An 18,764-nucleotide genomic window follows, 5' to 3' on the forward strand; every position below is an offset into this window, starting at 1 on the left:
TCCTTGCAAACGATTTCTCTTTGGTGTTCAAACATCTTAACACCTGAGAATAGGTTTTCTCCTTTTTTCTGGCAACAAAACAGATGTTAACATAGATTTGAAGCTTTCGTGACTGCAAGGATTTATACTGTTAGGTTTTTTTGGTAAAGTCACGTAGGTAAAAAATAAAATAAAAAATTACTAAAATAATAGAAATAAAATAAAATAATAAATCACGACGTTTCGGAGGCAACACAAGTCTCCGTCATCAGGTGGGACCGTCACATCTAGATTTGCTGTATCGTGATTTATTATTTTATTTTATTTCTATTATTACTTTTAGTAATTAAAAATTGTATTTTTTACCTACGTGACTTTACCGAAAAAACCTAAGAGTAGATTTCGATTTAAAGCTTTTGTGACTGCAGGGATTCATCTTCTTGGTTCTTTCGGTAAAGTCACGTAGAAGGGAAGTAATAAAATAATAAAAATAAAACATAATAAAATAATTCTGACGACGTTTCGGCTACAACGCAAGCAGCCGTCTTCAAGTGAAGAATGAGACACTACCAAGCTAGGAGCTTACATATAAGCTGGGTTGGAGGTGGAAGAGCGCCTTAACAAAAATAATGCGCATATGAAGAGGAATTTAGCATGTTCATGGGAAATGCATAGGAGGTGGGTGGGGGGGTTTCATAGTCATATTATGCCCATGCATTATGCAGGATCAGCAGCACCAAGGGAGGGTGCAGGGAGTAGCATTAACAAAGGAAAGGAATGTTAATAGTATGTAGCTGCAGTTACTAAACAACCACGTAGAAAACTAAAGTATAAACTACATAAAAAACTAAAGTATAAACTGCATAGCACCATCAGTATACTTACTATACTCTACAATAAGCTGAGTTACTAACAGCAAGTAATACATTACAATTCTACGTCGTAAAAATTATATAATATGCTTCCATCTAAACTTTATTCTCTTACATCACACGAGCATACACCGTACTATATACTGCCATAGATAAACCCAACATTAAATTATATACTGTATTGCTATAATTTTAATATAACACTATGTATTATTCTACCCACCCTAATGTGTATCACACTGCTATATGTTTACTATACAATTACGATACTATATATTACTTTGTACATTGTATTAAGCATATAAATGATATACTATTTGTTATTATACGCTGTACCATTGACCATGTGTCAATGGGTGAGTCGTGGGGGGAAAACTTGCAGCGGAGCAAAGAATCCATTCCCTGCAGAGAATACAATGCTAGTGAGTGGAACGCGGTCTGAAAGTCACCGTAGACGTGAACACAATCAGTTAAGATCCGAAATGGTTTATTAAGTCCTTCCAATGATTGCTAAGCCAGAATCCATCTTCTCGGTTAAAATTATCTCTGTGTTTGTATATGTGGATCGCCTCTATGAACGAATCTCTCATGATAGCCAGATGGCTTGCAGAGAACCTCTGTCTTGGATAAGTCAATGTCATGTGAGCCCACTGAGTTGTAACAGTGATCTGCCACGGCTGAGGTGTTTGTCCTACCGTGTTTCAGGTCAGCTTTATGTTCACGAATGCGGTCCGAGACATGTCGTTTGGTTTCCCCAATGTAACTGCTACCACAGAGGCAACTTAGTTTGTAGACGCCAGGGTACTGTATGTCTGGAACCACATATTTTACAGACGGTACCAGATCACGGATTTTATGTACTGTGTTGAATCGGACCTGGATCTTGTGTTTAATCAGGATTTTGGAGATCTTTTTTGTGACCCCAGCAATGTAGGGTAAGGTGATGGTCTTGAAAGGCTCCTCAACAGGATCCTTCTTGATGGTTGGAGTGATGGCTTTGCGGATTGTGTAGTCGGAGTAACCGTTAGCCTTAAGAGCTTGGCGTACGTGTTTGAGTTCACTGGCAATGTGTTCCTGGTCGGAGATGCATTGGGCTCTATGATATAGAGTCTTGATGAGGGAATTCTTCTGGGATGGATGGTGGTGGGAATCCGGTTTTAGGTAAGCATCCGTATGGGTGGCTTTCCTGTAGACTGAGTGGCTCATTGAACCATCAGGTCTCCTTTTGATTAGGACATCCAAAAAGGGTAGCTTGCCATCTTTTTCGACTTCCATGGTGAATCTGATGGCTGGGTGTATGGAATTGATGTGGTCGAGAAATTGGTCTAGAGCAGGCCGGCCATGTGGCCAGATGACAAAAGTGTCGTCTACGTACCTCTTCCATAAGGTCGGGCATAGAGTGGCAGTCTGGATGGCGTCAGTCTCAAATTTCTCCATGAAGATGTTGGCTACAACCGGAGATAGGGGGGAGCCCATTGGGGTGCCCTCAGTTTGCTTGTAGAAAGTTCCATTCCAGGTGAAGTATGTATTGGTTAAGCAGTGTCTCACCAGGGGGGGTACCCCAGCATTCAGTCCTTGATTAACCAAGTCTTCAATGATTGCGATGGTGTCAGGTACAGGAACCTTGGTGAATAAGGAAACCACATCAAAACTGACAAGCAGGTCGTCTGGGGACAGGGCAATCCCCTTGATTGTCGATACCAGGTCAGTAGAGTTTAGTACCGCAGAGGTGGTTTTTCCAGTGAAAGGCCGTAGGATTTCAGACAATAAACGAGACAATTTATAGGTGGGGGAGTTGATAGTAGAGACAATGGGACGAAGAGGTGTATCTTCTTTATGTATCTTTGGCAAGCCGTATAATCTTGGTGGCCTGGCTGCAGAAGGTTTCAACGAGAACTGTTTGGTCTGATCAATTAATGCGGTTGAATCAGAAATTATTTTGTTGGTTTTAGTGACGAGGCTGTTGGTGGGGTCTCTTTTTATTTTTGTATAGCTGCCATCGTTGAGTAGTTCTTGAATTTTGTTGTTGTATTCTATTTTGTCCATGATGACAGTGGCATTGCCTTTGTCGGCTGAGAGGATGACAATGTCATCCCTCTTTTTTAATTGAGATAATTCAAAACGCTCATCTTTGCTGATGTTGCTAGCTGGCATCTTAGCGTTTTTGAGGGTTGCAGAGATTTCAGATCTTGCTACGTCTGCAGCGATGTGACTCAAGCCCTTGAGAGCTATATCTACTCGAGCAATTATATCATTAACTGGTATGTGTCTAGGTGTGACTGCAAAGTTTAGTCCTTTAGCTAAAACGGATTTCAGACCTTCAGAAATAGAACTGTTACTGCGATTAATTACGACTTTGTTAACATCTAGCTTTTCAATGTGTGGGCCCGGTTTCTTGTTTGAGAGGCGGTTGAATTTGGAAATCAAGTTGTCCTTACATTTAGTCGACATAGCGGCAGCTGAAGAGGCAATCATTTTTTTTTCTACATGTTCCCAATCCGATGTGGACATTGTTGCACTCAAAGATAAGTGTGATTTGTAGAGTGTCTTGTCTAACTGATCTAGTTCGGTGCAGGTAAGTCTGATTTTCTCTGAGATAAGAGCTAAGCTAGTTCTAGACAGAATTCGTTTCGCATTAGAAGAAGTTACAGCAGCAGATGTTGAGGAGCCTTTCAAGACCATCACCTTACCCTACATTGCTGGGGTCACAAAAAAGATCTCCAAAATCCTGATTAAACACAAGATCCAGGTCCGATTCAACACAGTACATAAAATCCGTGATCTGGTACCGTCTGTAAAAGATGTGGTTCCAGACATACAGTACCATGGCGTCTACAAACTAAGTTGCCTCTGTGGTAGCAGTTACATTGGGGAAATCAAACGACATGTCTCGGACCGCATTCGTGAACATAAAGCAGACCTGAAACACGGTAGGACAAACACCTCAGCCGTGGCAGATCACTGTTACAACTCAGTGGGCTCACGTGACATTGACTTCTCCAAGACAGAGGTTCTCTGCAAGCCATCTGGCTATCATGAGAGATTCGTTCATGAGGCGATCCACATATACAAACACAGAGACAATTTTAACCGAGAAGATGGATTCTGGCTTAGCAATCATTGGAAGGACGTAATAAACCATTTCGGATCTTAACTGATTGTGTTCACGTCTACGGTGACTTTCAGACCGCGTTCCACTCACTGGCATTGTATTCTCCGCAGGGAATGGATTCTTTGCTCCGCTGCAAGTTTTCCCACCACGACTCACCCATTGACACGACCGTCAATGGTACAGCGTATAATAACAAATAGTATAACATTTATATGCTTAATACAATGTACAAAGTAATATATAGTATCGTAATTGTATAGTAAACATATAGCAGTGTGATACACATTAGGGTGGGTAGAATAATACATAGTGTTATATTAAAATATATAAGGTATAGGGTGGTTTATAGCAATACAGTATATAATTTAATGTTGGGTTTATCTATGGCAGTATATAGTACGGTGTATGTGTAGTGGTGGTGTTGACGTGCGCCGACTGTGACAGTGATGGATCACGGGGCGGCGCGAGGTGCGGGGTTGGGCACGCGTTGTGGGCGTGGTGTGGACGCGCGCGCCGGGAGTGACAGATGACGGGGCGGCGCGGCGTGGGTGCTGAGGCACGCTGAGATGTGGGAAAACAGGATCGTAGCCAGCGCCCAGTGATTGGTCGAATAGGATGGGTGCTCGCAGCGACGTCCGCAGGTGGGGTATAAAGGGGGACGCGCGAGAGCACTCGGGGAGAGTTACCCAGTTGAAGACCAGAAGACGGAGCTGAAGACCTAGTGCCCCGAGACCCCTAGTCCCGCCGTCCTTGTGGGGACCGGGGCCCTGTGTGGCTCGGAGGCGAGACTGTGGGACCCGGGGTCCGACGCCCACGTGGGTCGGGCTGGGGACCCACAGTCAAGACGGACACCCCGGGCAGGGAGTGTCCCGAATAGCTCAGTGGGCGTTAGTCGCCAGGGTAGCTAAGAGGGTGGTTGTCACCCGAATAGCTCAGTGGGCGTTAGTCGCCAGAATAGCTCAGTGGGCGTTAGTCGCCAGGGTAGCTAAGAGGGTGTTTGTCACCCGAATAGCTCAGTGAGCGTTAGTCGCCAGAATAGCTCAGTGGGCGTTAGTCGCCAGGGTAGCTAAGAGGGCGTTAGTCGCCAGGGTAGCTAAGAGGGTGTTAGTCACCCGAATAGCTCAGTGGGCGTTAGTCGCCAGGGTAGCTAAGAGGGCGTTAGTCGCCAGAATAGCTAAGTGGGTGTTTGTCACCCGAGATACTAAGTGGGTGTTAGTCACCCGAGATACTAAGTGGGTGTTTGTCACCCGAGATACTAAGTGGGTGTTTGTCACCCGAGATACAAAGTAGGTGTTAGTCACCTGTGAACGAGTTTGGTAAAATAAAGAGTGTGTTACCCGTGAAGTCGTCTCCCGCCGAGTTACTACATTATATATGCTCGTGTGATGTAAGAGAATAAAGTTTAGATGGAAGCATATTATATAATTTTTACGACGTAGAATTGTAATGTATTACTTGCTGTTAGTAACTCAGCTTATTGTAGAGTATAGTAAGTATACTGATGGTGCTATGCAGTTTATACTTTAGTTTTTTATGTAGTTTATACTTTAGTTTTCTACGTGGTTGTTTAGTAACTGCAGCTACATACTATTAACATTCCTTTCCTTTGTTAATGCTACTCCCTGCACCCTCCCTTGGTGCTGCTGATACTGCATAATGCATGGGCATAATATGACTATGAAACCCCCCCACCCACCTCCTACGCATTTCCCATGAATATGCTAAATTCCTCTTCATATGCACATTCTTTTTGTTAAGGCGCTCTTCCACCTCCAACCCAGCTTATATATAAGCTCCTAGCTTGGTAGTGTCTCATTCTTCACTTGAAGACGGCTGCTTGCGTTGTAGCCGAAACGTCGTGAGAATTATTTTATTTTATTACGTTTTATTTTTATTATTTTATTACTTCCCTTCTATGTGACTTTACCGAAAGAACTAAGAGTAGATGTTAACATGTTAAAACACTAAACTGAAACCTTTTACAAGGAATCATGTCTGCATTAACCACAATACTTGTGGTCAGAATGCAAACAAAAAACGTAATCTGATAATATATGCATTGTCTTTGAAACGGATAGGTCCACACCAGAGACAGCTTTCTTTTAATATCTGTTTTATTGCCAGAAAGGGTAAAACCTATTCTTATACTTAGTGTTATATCTCAGGCTGGTGATGTAAATTAAAGGCTGCCCGATGCATCATCTTGGATAACATAACACGTGAATGCTGAGTGACACAATATGGACATTACCAGTGCAGCACAATACTTCACAGGGGGCCAGGGCTGATGTATCGGACAGAATTAAACGTGCACTGCGAGACTCCCAAAACCTGCTGAAGTGGCCAAGAGTTTTCAATGCAGAAGCCTAGTCCAATGAGCACGTGTGCAGCGGACGTTTAGACCGAGGCCCATTTTCACACCCGCGGCAGCGGCGAATCGTGAAGTCCAACCATGGAGCCTCGGCACGCTGGGTCGGTGTCACCGGAGCGAGATGGGTGTGGCAGAGAGAATGCCGGAGTAAGGGGTGAGGTGGCACCGTTGAGACATCCTGCGAGCTGCCAGTGGGAGGAATTGGCCGGGATGCATTCTCCCACGCCTTCGACTCATAAACTCTTTAATATTCCGACTCTGTGTTCCTTATGACCGTCGACGTCGTATTTCCTGCACGCTTTTTCGCAGGGCCTTAGGGACTCTGTAAACGGCCGAAATTCAACAGCCGCTGCGTGGGTTTTATTCGGGCACGTACAAAACGCTCCGTACACAGGGCGCACATTCCACTGTTAGAGCTCTCTAAACGGGTCTCGACAGTCATTGTGCTTTGTGTTTTAAAAGCATTCGATTATTGTTCGGTGATGTTTTTATCGGTTATGAAGATGCGTTACTGTTCAAAGCATGTACGTGGCAAAAATTGCTGTACATGTTTTGCATTGTTTGATTTACAACTCGTGTGTCAACTAATTTGTGAATAAATTAACATAAACTGCATGTGCAATTATCACGGTTGGCTACGCACGGTGCAAAAGAAGTTCAACATACATACGGACTTGTTCTATTTCGGATTCATATAGCGCACTTTGCAGGGCTCTGATTGTCTGTATGTGACTTCCCCCTTCTACCTTCTCGCCAATCTCTACCTCCTCCACTCCTAGGAAAAGGGAAACAATTCTAACGTCTCCTGCGAACACCTCCAGGAACGAGAGGAATTGCTCAATCAGATTTTCTCCCTCCGCCAAGAGTTAGCACGGGCAGAGGAGCTCAGAGATAAGGTTCCCAGCACACGCTCGACACACTTACACACCCCACACACGCACACCCACACACGCACACCCCCACACACACACACCAAACATGCACCCCACACACGCACATACATCCCACACACGCACACACCCCAAACACACATCCCACACATGTACACACTCCACACACGCACACAAACCCCACACACACCCCACACACCCCACACACACACACACCAAACATGCACCCCACACACGCACATACATCCCACACACGCACACACCCCAAACACACATCCCACACATGTACACACTCCACACACGCACACAAACCCCACACACACCCCACACACCCCACACACACACACCAAACATGCACCCCACACACGCACATACATCCCACACACGCACACACCCCAAACACACATCCCACACATGTACACACTCCACACACGCACACACACCCCACACACGCATACACACACACCCCACACACGCGCATGCCACACACACGCCCCCCACACGCACACAACCCACAAATACACACCCCACACAAACACACCCTACACACACACCCCACACACGCCCCACACACACACCCTACACACACACCCCACACACGCCCCACACACACACCCCACACACACACCCCACACACGCCCCACACACACCCCACACACACACCGCATACACGCACACACCCCAGGTGTTAACTACCTCGCCTGGTATGCAGTAGTTGGTGGGTTTGATCCTGACCCTGACGTCTGATTATTTGGCGTTTGGACGCTCTCCCCATGGTTCGCGTGTATTTTTCTCCGGTTCCTCCGGTTTTTCCCTCCACATTTAGAAAGGTGCGTTTAGAGTGTTTGGCTGCTATGAATTCCCACGTGACGATGAGCCGCTTTGTTGAGCTCTCATTTGTGATGGCCAGGTTGCTTCTGAAAAAGCGCTACACAGCTCAGTGGGGCCTTGCACGGTAAAACAAAAATAGTCAAGAGTAGCAATAGCTCGTCCTGGTCGCGTGATTCCACTGACACTCCGCCCTGCTTAACCCCCCGGCAGTACCTGGAAGACAAAGGGTGCCTGGAGCTGAAATGCGACACCACGGAGAAAGATTGCCAGATGCACAAGCACCGCATTGCGAGCATCTTGGCCGAGCTGCAGGACGTGGAGAAGGAGCGAGAGAAGGTGCGGACACGCGCCCTCACGCTCGTGGCACGCTCGTGGCAGCCTGCATGCTCCTGGCATGCTCCTGGCTTGCTCGTGGCTCGCTCATGGTCTGCAGGAGTCCGTGATGCAATCCATCACTTACGATCGGGGCGCACCCAATGAGGCCTCTATGTTAAGCCTGCGCTGCGGAGTTGAGGTTGTTGATTGTGATGCAATAATCGGTTGCGCAAAACCTCCGGGTGTGGGTTTTACTCGGGTAGTGTTTCCTTTTTTCGCAGGCAATAGTCAGTGTTTGGCTAGGAATTGGCCAAAATATCCCAATGCCTCCTGAAACAAAACAAAACTGCACGTTTCTGTATTGCGGGGTCTGGAGCAAGGAGGATTTCTACTGTCACCTGCAGTTGTTTGTAAATAATTGGACTACAGTTGCACCTGAACCAAGTAGGCGAGTCCTGTCGTGAGCAAAGGGAGTTTACGTGACAAAGACTCGTCGCCTCTGTGGCCGTCACGGAACACGCTGGGCAGCCACGCAGTGCTCATCCTCCACCAAGTGAGCAGACGGTAGCGGCGAGACATGCGTTGGTGAGTCTGTCGGGACTTGGCACGGTGAGGTGATGAAGGAGCGTGTGTGTGAGTGCGCGTTAATGCAGCAATGTGTGGGGAGCGGGAGTGTCGCGATTAGCGCGCTGCGCTACGAACACGGCGACCGGCGTTCGATTCTCGCTCACGGCCAACACGAGTGACGACTATCTGAACCGGTCCTGGGCTTCTCCTAAGTCGACTCAGCCTCAATTGTGAACCGAGTGAGATGTGTAAAAACATTGCCACTGAGGAGACAAAGGCGGTCGGGCGAGATGCTGGCCACCCACCCCCTCGTGTGCCATTCCGGCCTTCATAGGTGCTCGCTAAAAGCCACTTGTCCAAACAATCTGTGAAGGCGACACTGGGGGATCTTTGTATGCAGAAATGTACGTAGCACAACATTTTTGAAAACGAGTTAAAGAAATGTGTTGCTTTCAAAGGGCATGATTTTATGGTCTACATAAATCCCTCTTACAAAATACAAAATTTCACCTGTACTGCTCAGATATGGACGTGCTATGTACGAGTAATGTCTGGGAATCTGCAAGCAAGACGCGGACATGCCGCACGCAACGGGAATGCAAGCGTTCATTCGGCCTTCAAATGTAGACACACGTGGTGGGCCCTAGGAGTTATACGAGAGGGTAGGGTCGGCAACTTGGACACAAATCGTTTTCTCTGTAATCAGGAGGAGTGTCCAAGTGGGGGCACGTGGGGGGAGACTTGGCAGGTACAGCAATGGCACGCCGAGGTTGATGAGCAAGGGGAGGAAAGGACCGAGAGCCACACGCTGGGGTCCTGTAAGAGTGGACCTTGCAGCAGGTCGCGTGACGACCAAGCAACAAACATTGGGATCTGGCAAGAGGAAGGAAGCTGTAGTGGAAATGTGGTGGAATCGGCGGCTTTGGCCGCGATGGCCTCTCAGTTTCGATTCCATCTTGAAGCGTCCCGTAAAGCGGCGTCACTTTTGTCGTCGTCGTCGTCATCGTCGTCGTCTCCGTCCGCGTCCCTCCCTCGTCCCAAGGCACTGGAGTCGCGGGACCACGCTCAAGGGGAGCACGCGCGCTGCCTCGCCATCAAGGACCGGCAGCGCAAGCAGCTGCGCGAGCTGCAGGAGCAGCTGGACGCTCTGCGCGTGGAGTTCGCGCAGAGCCAGGCGCAGATCAACAGCCTCAACGCCTGCGCCAAGAAGCTGCAGGCAAAACATTCGGCGAGCGGGACGGCGAACCTCTTGATGCCGGCGAGCGGCCGGGGCATGACCAGCACGGGGTCGGAGCCGGTGAGGTGCACCGCGCGCGCGTCTTGCGTTCTGCCCCGAGCCACCACGTAAATCGCGGTCGGTGGGCTTGCGTCTTCGAACGTTCAATCGCCGTCGTGCGTCAGCCCTCTGGGGTTGAGAATAGTTTTCTACTGTGCGAGGGTAGTCGGCCGTGGTTAAGCTTCCGTGTGTTTCAGGTTTATTCTGTTTAACCGGGGTGAGAAGTCGAGACGCCAGGATAGAGTCTCGTTATCGAGAGTGACCCAGGTCACCGGAATGGCAATGTGGAGTTTATAGCGCTGGATCATGCCCAAGCACCTCCCCACATTCTTTTGAAGAGGAAACACTTGGATTTCAATGTTGACTCCATGAAGCAAATATTTCGTATGACCACTATCGACTGGACTATGTGAGATCTGTTCAAGGGACATAGAGTTATCGTTCATAATCATCAGCGGCTAACACCGACTGAGCGGAGTAAATTGCAACCGCACACAGCGGGTTGCGTAAGAAAGGTAAGTCGTAAATAAAATAAACGATAAGTAAAGAAAGTTTTTATTTTAGACTTCATGGAAAGGCACGTCTGAGCAGCTGTGTCTTGCACACACAGACACACCACGGAGTTGAGAGGCAGGCATGATGTTCCAGATTGTTTGGGGCTGCGCTGGAGAAGGCTCCATCCCCCCTGGGGATCCTCGGCTGGGCCGAGTCTCGCCGTTCCCCTGGAGCGGAGTGTGCATTATGTGCCGGAGTATTGGGGGGAGGTGCAGTTTTGCATGTAGATAGGGGGGCCAAGCCCTGCACAGTGCGTTCTCGGTAAGGAGAGCAGCGGCTTTGAATTGGATTCTGAAGTGGACCGGGAGCCGGCGCAAGCTGCGGGGAGTTGGCGTACTGCGCTTAAATCGGCTAACCCGCCGGATCATCCGAGCAGCTGCATTCTGCACCAACTGGAGCCCTGTGCACCAATCCAAGTGGTAGATCTGCGTAGAGAACGTTCCCACAATCCAGGCGTGTTGAGGCGGAGTGGAGCGGACGCATTTGAGTGTTCGGAGTTGGTAGAAACCTGTTCTGATGTTTGGTTGAAGCAGCACTCGTGTCGGGGCCAGGTAATGGTTTATCTCCGAACTCATGATTCGATTGTAAGGGAAATGGATGAGGTCAATGAAAAGTGTGCACGCTAATCTCCAATAGCACCATGTGAAGTGTGTCCTCTTAAAATCCGTTGATATCCAAACTTATCTGGAGATTTTGATATTGTGGAACATCGGTGGCATCGTCTGTGTTTTGATTTGACGAGCGGCGGTCTCCATGGGCGAATCGCGATGTAGAGGAGGTCGTGGGATTGATCCCGACCCTGATGCCTATATATTTGGAGTTTTTATGTTCTCCCCGTGGTCGCGTGGATTATTCTCTGGTTCCTCCACATTTAGAATCAGCATTCATTTAGAGTGTTTGGCTGCTACAAATGTCCATATGATAAGCCACTTCATTGAGCTATCATTTGTGATAGTCAGGTCGCAGAGGCATATTGCTCCCCTACTTGGACGCCTGCAGGAGCCAGCGGTGGCCTCAAGCAGCCCACGATTGAGCGCGGTTTGCACCTCCCGATTGGCGCCGTACGGTGCGAAAGAAGTTCAACATACATAACAATCCTCAGCAAAGGTTTTTTTTTTCAGTTAGATCGCGTAAATAAAAACGTGTCGTTAAACCCCGCCACCACCCAAAGATACAGCCGATTAGTAAGGATTGTCACATAAATAAAACACGACCAATTGGTTACTGATTCAGCACACCCGGTGTGTTTGAGATCAAAATCCACGAGATGTATAATTCGAGTACGATGGCGTTTCGCTGGTGGTTACAATGCTTGCGGGCAGGTGGCAAGTAGCCGATTGACTTGGCAGTGGAAAGTCCGCACTGATGTTGAGAACACAGCCAGAGATGGAGTCGCGGTTCGTGCTTTGAGAAACGCGGCCGTGGGCAATGCTCTCGTTATTACTCCACTCTTTGTTTTGTTTGTTAATGTATTAAATGTAAATGTTGTTTTGGAATAGTATGTACCATTTTATTGTATTGACAATTTGTGAAGTCTTCGTGTGTATACATTTGATTCGTTTTTGCACAATCAAGGAATGCACGTGTGCTTTTTCTCTTAAAGAACCTGAGTCATCCCCACGTGATCAACAAGAGTTCATCTTTGCAAGACAACATCTCGAATTTATCACTCGATTTCCACGATGAAGTTGGTCTATGCAAGTCACTCCCAGCCTCGGCCCTGAAAGCAGCGGTATGTGTGTGTGCGCGCGTACGTGTGTGTGCGTGTACATGCGTATATGTATGTGTGAGCACGTACATGTGTAAGTGTGTGCGCATACGTGTGTGTGTGTGTGTGCGTAGCTGCGTACATGTGCACGTGTGTGTGTTCGCGTACGTGCATACGTGCGTACGTGTGTGTATGTGCGCGTATGTGCGTACGTGTGTCTGTGAGTGCATACGTGTTTACGTGTGTGTGTGTGTAAGTACGTGTGTACATGCGTGTGCGCTTACGTGTGTACATGCGTGTACGTGTGTACATGCGTGTGCGCTTACGTGTGTATGTGTGTTACATTGAGACCCTTGTATTGCCTCTGTCCTGGAAAAGTAGCTGGGCTGCATTATATTTCTATCTCACAAACGGTAATCGCAACTTTCCACGCAGTGGTAATGCACGATACGTCCCATCAATTGAATACATTTGATGTTCCCACGTTTTGAATCGATAATGTTTTAGCGTGACTGAATTTGTACATATATACGTGGGTGACAGTTTCCTGCCATAATCACATGTCCCTTGTTGATTGTGGCTTCAGTGGAAATACAGTTTAAATTCCTCATCACGCACAACTTGCCTGGGATACTTGCCGAGATTAATTCCACCTTAAAACCATTTAACGAGTCGCCCGTGTCTCTGTGCGGAGTGTTGTGGGTAGAGAGGGAAACATCATGGACGTCGTGTGTTAGACTTGTGTTTAATAGCTGCTCACTCGCAGCGTGTATCCTGTGGTAACGACATTTGGCGTAACGATGACTGTGATCCATCTCTGTTGCAGTTCATGGATGCCCACCAATATGCTTCGAGGGAAGATGTGACTAATTGCAAGTTTAAAGGTATGCTCAATCTGATTTACCTTGAAACATTATCGACGTAACAAATGATTGTATTTTATGTACGTCTCATAGACACTGCAGTCCACTCCTGGCCCTGGAACCAACATTTTTTCTAAACCACATTATAAAATAAACGTATATACTATGGAACCCATCAGCTGGGATGGCCTTCTGGGAGTGCATCATATCAGCAGCGTTGGATCAATACAAGCAAACTCTGGTCCGGTTTCATTGATCGTCTGATGAGTTTTCATATTTTAGTGCACCATCACGATGAGATGCTGAATCATGAAGGCCGTGTGGCCGATGGGTCGTGGCAGAAATATAATGTGTGGAAATATGAATATGGGAATGAGACATAGAGTCAACTTTGGATTGCGAGCATAATTGGTTCTGGAAACGTGTTTATAATCCAAAGCACTCGTATATCAAAGCACTGGTATATCAGTTGTGATCACGTGACGCTCGGCAGACAAAGCGTATACACGTACTACTCGTATTGCAAGACCTCGCTCGTTTATCAACTTTCATGGCGATTAAAACCGTTTCTGATTCTGATTCAGATTTTTTGCTCGTCTTGCAAAACACTCGCAGACCAAGTTACTCGCAATCCAAGGTTTTACTGTACTTACTTTTATAATACAGGCTTTTTGGGTTAAATGGCGTCAATATCTAAATGTGTCGTTAAACCCGCCACCACCTGACACAGCCAATTAGTAAGGTTTGTCAGGTAAACAAAACGTGACAATTCGTGACGAGTACAGGACACCGGTGTGTCACTAGCACATCACACCGGTGTGTTGGAGAGCAAAGCCACGACATTTACAATCCGAGTACGACGTTTCACCAGTAATTACAACTAGCATCATCAGGCGACAGCCGGATTTGTATTATGGAGGAAACTTACTTTCGTCATTAACATTCTCGACAATAACACTCAATTGATTCATTTGTGTCACGTACTTTTCTTCACAGCCAATATCACGTCCTTTCGCTCGCGTGCATTCTCTCATGCACGTGTTTTTGTTTCCTGCCTCCTCGGACGAGATTCCAAGCACGTGCCTCTGCACGTTGCTTCACGCGCTTTTGCTCGATCCTCGTCGTCAGTGTGCAGGAAACGCCACCGATATGGCTTCCACGCACCGGCAAGAACTAACCAGGGCTGCCGGCCAGACTTGAACCGCAAACGTCTGCGACGGGCGGCGAACGCTTCCGCCGCTGGGCCGCGTCGTCGTTTTGCCAAAGTGGTTGGCTTCGTTGCGATCGTGAGGCGGATATTTAAAAAATCGAGGTTCCGGAATCACGTGGTGGACATTGGAAGTTTTAACGGCTTTGTTCATGGGATGTGTGGGTGGCGGGATGGATGTGTGAAGGGGACGTACACGACACAGCCGCCTCTGCCTTTCCTCTAGAAGGGTCGCCGACGGAAACCGCGCCGAACAAGACGGAAAACGACAAAAGCCCAACGGTTGATTGTCAGCATCAACAATTCCGACCTCCCAGGTGATGCACGGCACCGATGGGAGCGGCTTCACCCACACGTTCACTCACACATTTACCCACCACGTTCACACACACGTTCACCCACCACGTTCACACACCACGTTCACCCACCACGTTCACCCACCACGTACACCCACCACGTACACCCACCACGTTCACCCACCACGTTCACCCACCACGTTCACCCACCACGTTCACCCACCACGTTCACCCACCACGTTCACTCACACGTTCACCCACCACGTTCACCCACCACGTACACCCACCACGTACACCCACCACGTTCACCCACCACGTTCACCCACCACGTTCACCCACCACGTTCACTCACACGTTCACCCACCACATTCACACACACGTTCACCCACCACGTTCACTCACCACGTTCACTCACCACGTTCACCCCACACGTTCACCCACCACGTTCACACACACGTTCACCCACCACGTTCACCCACCACGTTCACCCACCATGTACACCCACCACGTACACCCACCACGTTCACCCACCACGTTCACCCACCACGTTCACCCCACACGTTCACCCACCACGTTCACACACACGTTCACCCACCACGTTCACTCACCACGTTCACTCTCCACGTTCACCCACCACGTTCACCCACCAAGTTCACTCACCACGTTCACCCACCACGTTCACTCACCACGTTCACTCACCACGTTCACACACACGTTCACCCACCAAGTTCACTCACCACGTTCACCCACCACGTTCACTCACCACGTTCACTCACCACGTTCACACACCACATTCACACACCACGTTCACTCACCACGTTCACACACCACGTTCACCCACCACGTTCACTCACCACGTTCACACACCACGTTCACACACCACGTTCACACACCACGTTCACTCACTACGTTCACCCGCCACGTTCACCCGCCACGTTCACCCGCCACGTTCACCCACCACGTTCACTCACCACGTTCACTCTCCACGTTCACCCACCACGTTCACCCACCACGTTCACTCACCACGTTCACCCACCACGTTCACTCACCACGTTCACTCACCACGTTCACCCACCACGTTCACTCACCACGTTCACCCACCACGTTCACTCACCACGTTCACTCACCACGTTCACCCACCACGTTCACACACCACGTTCACACACCACGTTCACTCACCACGTTCACCCACCACGTTCACTCGCCACGTTCACCCACCACGTTCACCCACCACGTTCACACACCACGTTCACACACCACGTTCACACACCACGTTCACCCACCACGTTCACTCACTACGTTCACCCACCACGTTCACCCACCACGTTCACTCACCACGTTCACTCACCACGTTCACCCACCACGTTCACTCACCACGTTCACCCACCACGTTCACCCACTACGTTCACTCACCACGTTCACCCACCACGCTCACCCACCACGTTCACCCCACACGTTCACCCCACACGTTCACCCCACACGTTCACTCACCACGTTCACTCACCACGTTCACACACCACGTTCACACACCACGTTCACTCACCACGTTCACACACCACGTTCACCCACCACGTTCACTCACCACGTTCACTCACCACGTTCACACACCACGTTCACACACCACGTTCACTCACCACGTTCACACACCACGTTCACCCACCACGTTCACTCACCACGTTCACTCACCACGTTCACCCACCACGTTCACTCACCACGTTCACACACCATGTTCACCCACATGTACATCCACCATGTTCACCCCATACGTTCACCCACATTTTCACCCGTCATGTTCAATCGCACGTACATCCACCACGTTCACCACATATGTTCACCGACATTTTCACCCATCACCCGTCACGTTCACCTCACACGTTCGCCCACCACGTTCACGAGGCGGCCTCGCAGGCCCGGCTCGGCCCAAAGGCCACGAGGCGCTTGCCCACGCGCCTCCGCGTGGCTGCCGCGTCTGCGCGAGAGACGTCGCGTGAACAGTGCCAGATTATCGTAGTAGCACAAGTAGCTACGACAAAGGCTACGGGCCTCGCAAATTTCCAGGGACCCGCGCTAAATGCTTTCAAGCTATCAATTCCGGTTCGGTGATTCTGCACTTGCCCTATTACTATAATACTATACCGCCTTCAACTTTATGAACGACTGGGTGTTTAAGGTTAGAGATTTGTCGTATTATCTGGCTGCATAGCAAATGAAAAAATACAATTATTTTACTGTGCAAGTAAAAATTTTGTGTTTTAATATTTACGTGTTTTTTTTTAATTTAGGGCCCCTTTATAACATTTGCTACAGGCCCCCCCGCACTAGCTTCATCCGACACGTCGTGTGAAGCGCCGCTTACTTTCTCGAGATTGCTCGTAGAAATCTCCAGACAAAAGAAAAATCGCCGGGACGCAATAACGACGTTTGGGCATTGAAACGGTCGAAGCAGCACACCCCAAGGAAAAATTAGACGCCTTCGAAAATGACGGAGGCTGTGCGTTGCGGCGGTGTCAACGCTGACGGCTTTGTGAATGAGATAGCTCGCGGGCAGGAACGCTGCGACAGCGCTCTCCATTGGCACCGCCGTGGTGTGCCAGCAGTCGTGCGTTCTCACTTCGGGGCAGCACGCAAGCCTTGTGTGTATCAATATGGAGAGTGTCGCGTTGGACGCATGGAGCTCCACGGTGGCGAGATGTTAACTACCTCGCCAGGTATGAAGGAGGTCGTGGGTTCAATTCCGACTGACGTCTGCTGCTGTATATTTGAAGTTTGCTCGTCTCTCTCCCCGTGGTCGCGTGGACTTTTCTCCGGGTCCTCCAGTTGTTCCCTCCACATTTAGAATGAACGTCACGCGTTTAGATAATTTGGCTGCCACTTCGTTGAGCCATCACTTGTGATAGCCAGGTCGCTTCTTAAAAAGAGTTATATAAATTTCGATTTAAAGCTTTCGTGACTGCAGGGATACATCTTCTTGGTTCTTTCGGTAAATTCAATACAATTCTCACGACGTTTCGGCCACATGCAAGCAGCCGTCCTCAGGTGACGTTACTGAAAGAACCAAGAAGAAGAGCTATATAGCTCAGGAGCCTTCACTGATGAAATTATAAATAAAATGTAATTGAAGCGTTTAAAGTTATATTAGAGAGATGCTTTTTACCCATTTGCTATGTTTATCCATCTCCAATGAGTCAATCGGCAAATCACATGTGGTGAGGTAGAGCGTGGGTACCCCCAGCTTTTCTGGCCAGCGTGGAAGAGTAGGCCAAATACACTTTAGAGGGAGGCTCTCTGGCGCTCCCTCTCAGAGGCCCTTCCACCAGTTACCAGGTAAGGCCTACTGAGCTATGTAGCTCATTTTCAGAAGTGACCTAGCCACAAATGATAGCTCAACGAAGTGGCTTATCGCGTGGACATTTATAACAGCAACATACTCTCAACACGTGTTTCTAAATTTGGGGGGAGGGGGGGGGAAACCGGAGGACACGGGGAAAAATCCACGCGACCACGGGGAGAGAGACATGCAAACTCCAAATATACAGCAGCAGGCTTCAGGGTCGGGATCTAATACACGACCTCCTGTATACCAGGCGAGGGAGTTAACATCTTACGACCGCGGCACCGCCATTGCAGGGCTGTGCCTTCACCTCGCTCTGAGGGGCACTATTTCGTGGCTACAATGGAAGGACCCTCTGATTGAACAGCGTCGCTCGTTTCCATGCTTTTGAACTCACTGGACAGGTCGTGGCACGCGTGCCGTGTGTGTGCGCTGTGTCTGCGTGCTTTCGTGTGTCTCGTGCAGGCTTAGTTATGGCAAGTACGAAGCATTCAACACTCCTGAAAACCCGCGCGTTTCAAAACAGCACGGTATGTGCTTGCACTGCTATCTTATACGACATATCTGATGCTCGGGACTTAGAATAAAATA

At 48.7% G+C, this 18,764-nt stretch overlaps 1 protein-coding gene across 1 annotated transcript in view; it reads left to right on the top strand.

Moving 5' to 3' along the window:
- Positions 1-18,764, top strand: part of LOC144936048 (caspase recruitment domain-containing protein 11-like) — a 49,272-nt gene that overhangs the window by 10,114 nt on the left and 20,394 nt on the right. Inside the window, exons 7-13 of the mRNA XM_078862857.1 lie at positions 7,114-7,230; positions 8,266-8,391; positions 9,980-10,234; positions 12,372-12,500; positions 13,303-13,360; positions 14,773-14,863; positions 18,639-18,703. Of these exons, the coding sequence (XP_078718983.1) occupies positions 7,114-7,230; positions 8,266-8,391; positions 9,980-10,234; positions 12,372-12,500; positions 13,303-13,360; positions 14,773-14,863; positions 18,639-18,703 (841 nt within the window). The remainder of the gene's footprint in view (positions 1-7,113; positions 7,231-8,265; positions 8,392-9,979; positions 10,235-12,371; positions 12,501-13,302; positions 13,361-14,772; positions 14,864-18,638; positions 18,704-18,764) is intronic.

Source organism: Lampetra fluviatilis, chromosome 15, assembly GCF_964198595.1.
Source record: "Lampetra fluviatilis chromosome 15, kcLamFluv1.1, whole genome shotgun sequence".
Classification (NCBI taxonomy): Eukaryota; Metazoa; Chordata; class Hyperoartia; order Petromyzontiformes; family Petromyzontidae; genus Lampetra; species Lampetra fluviatilis.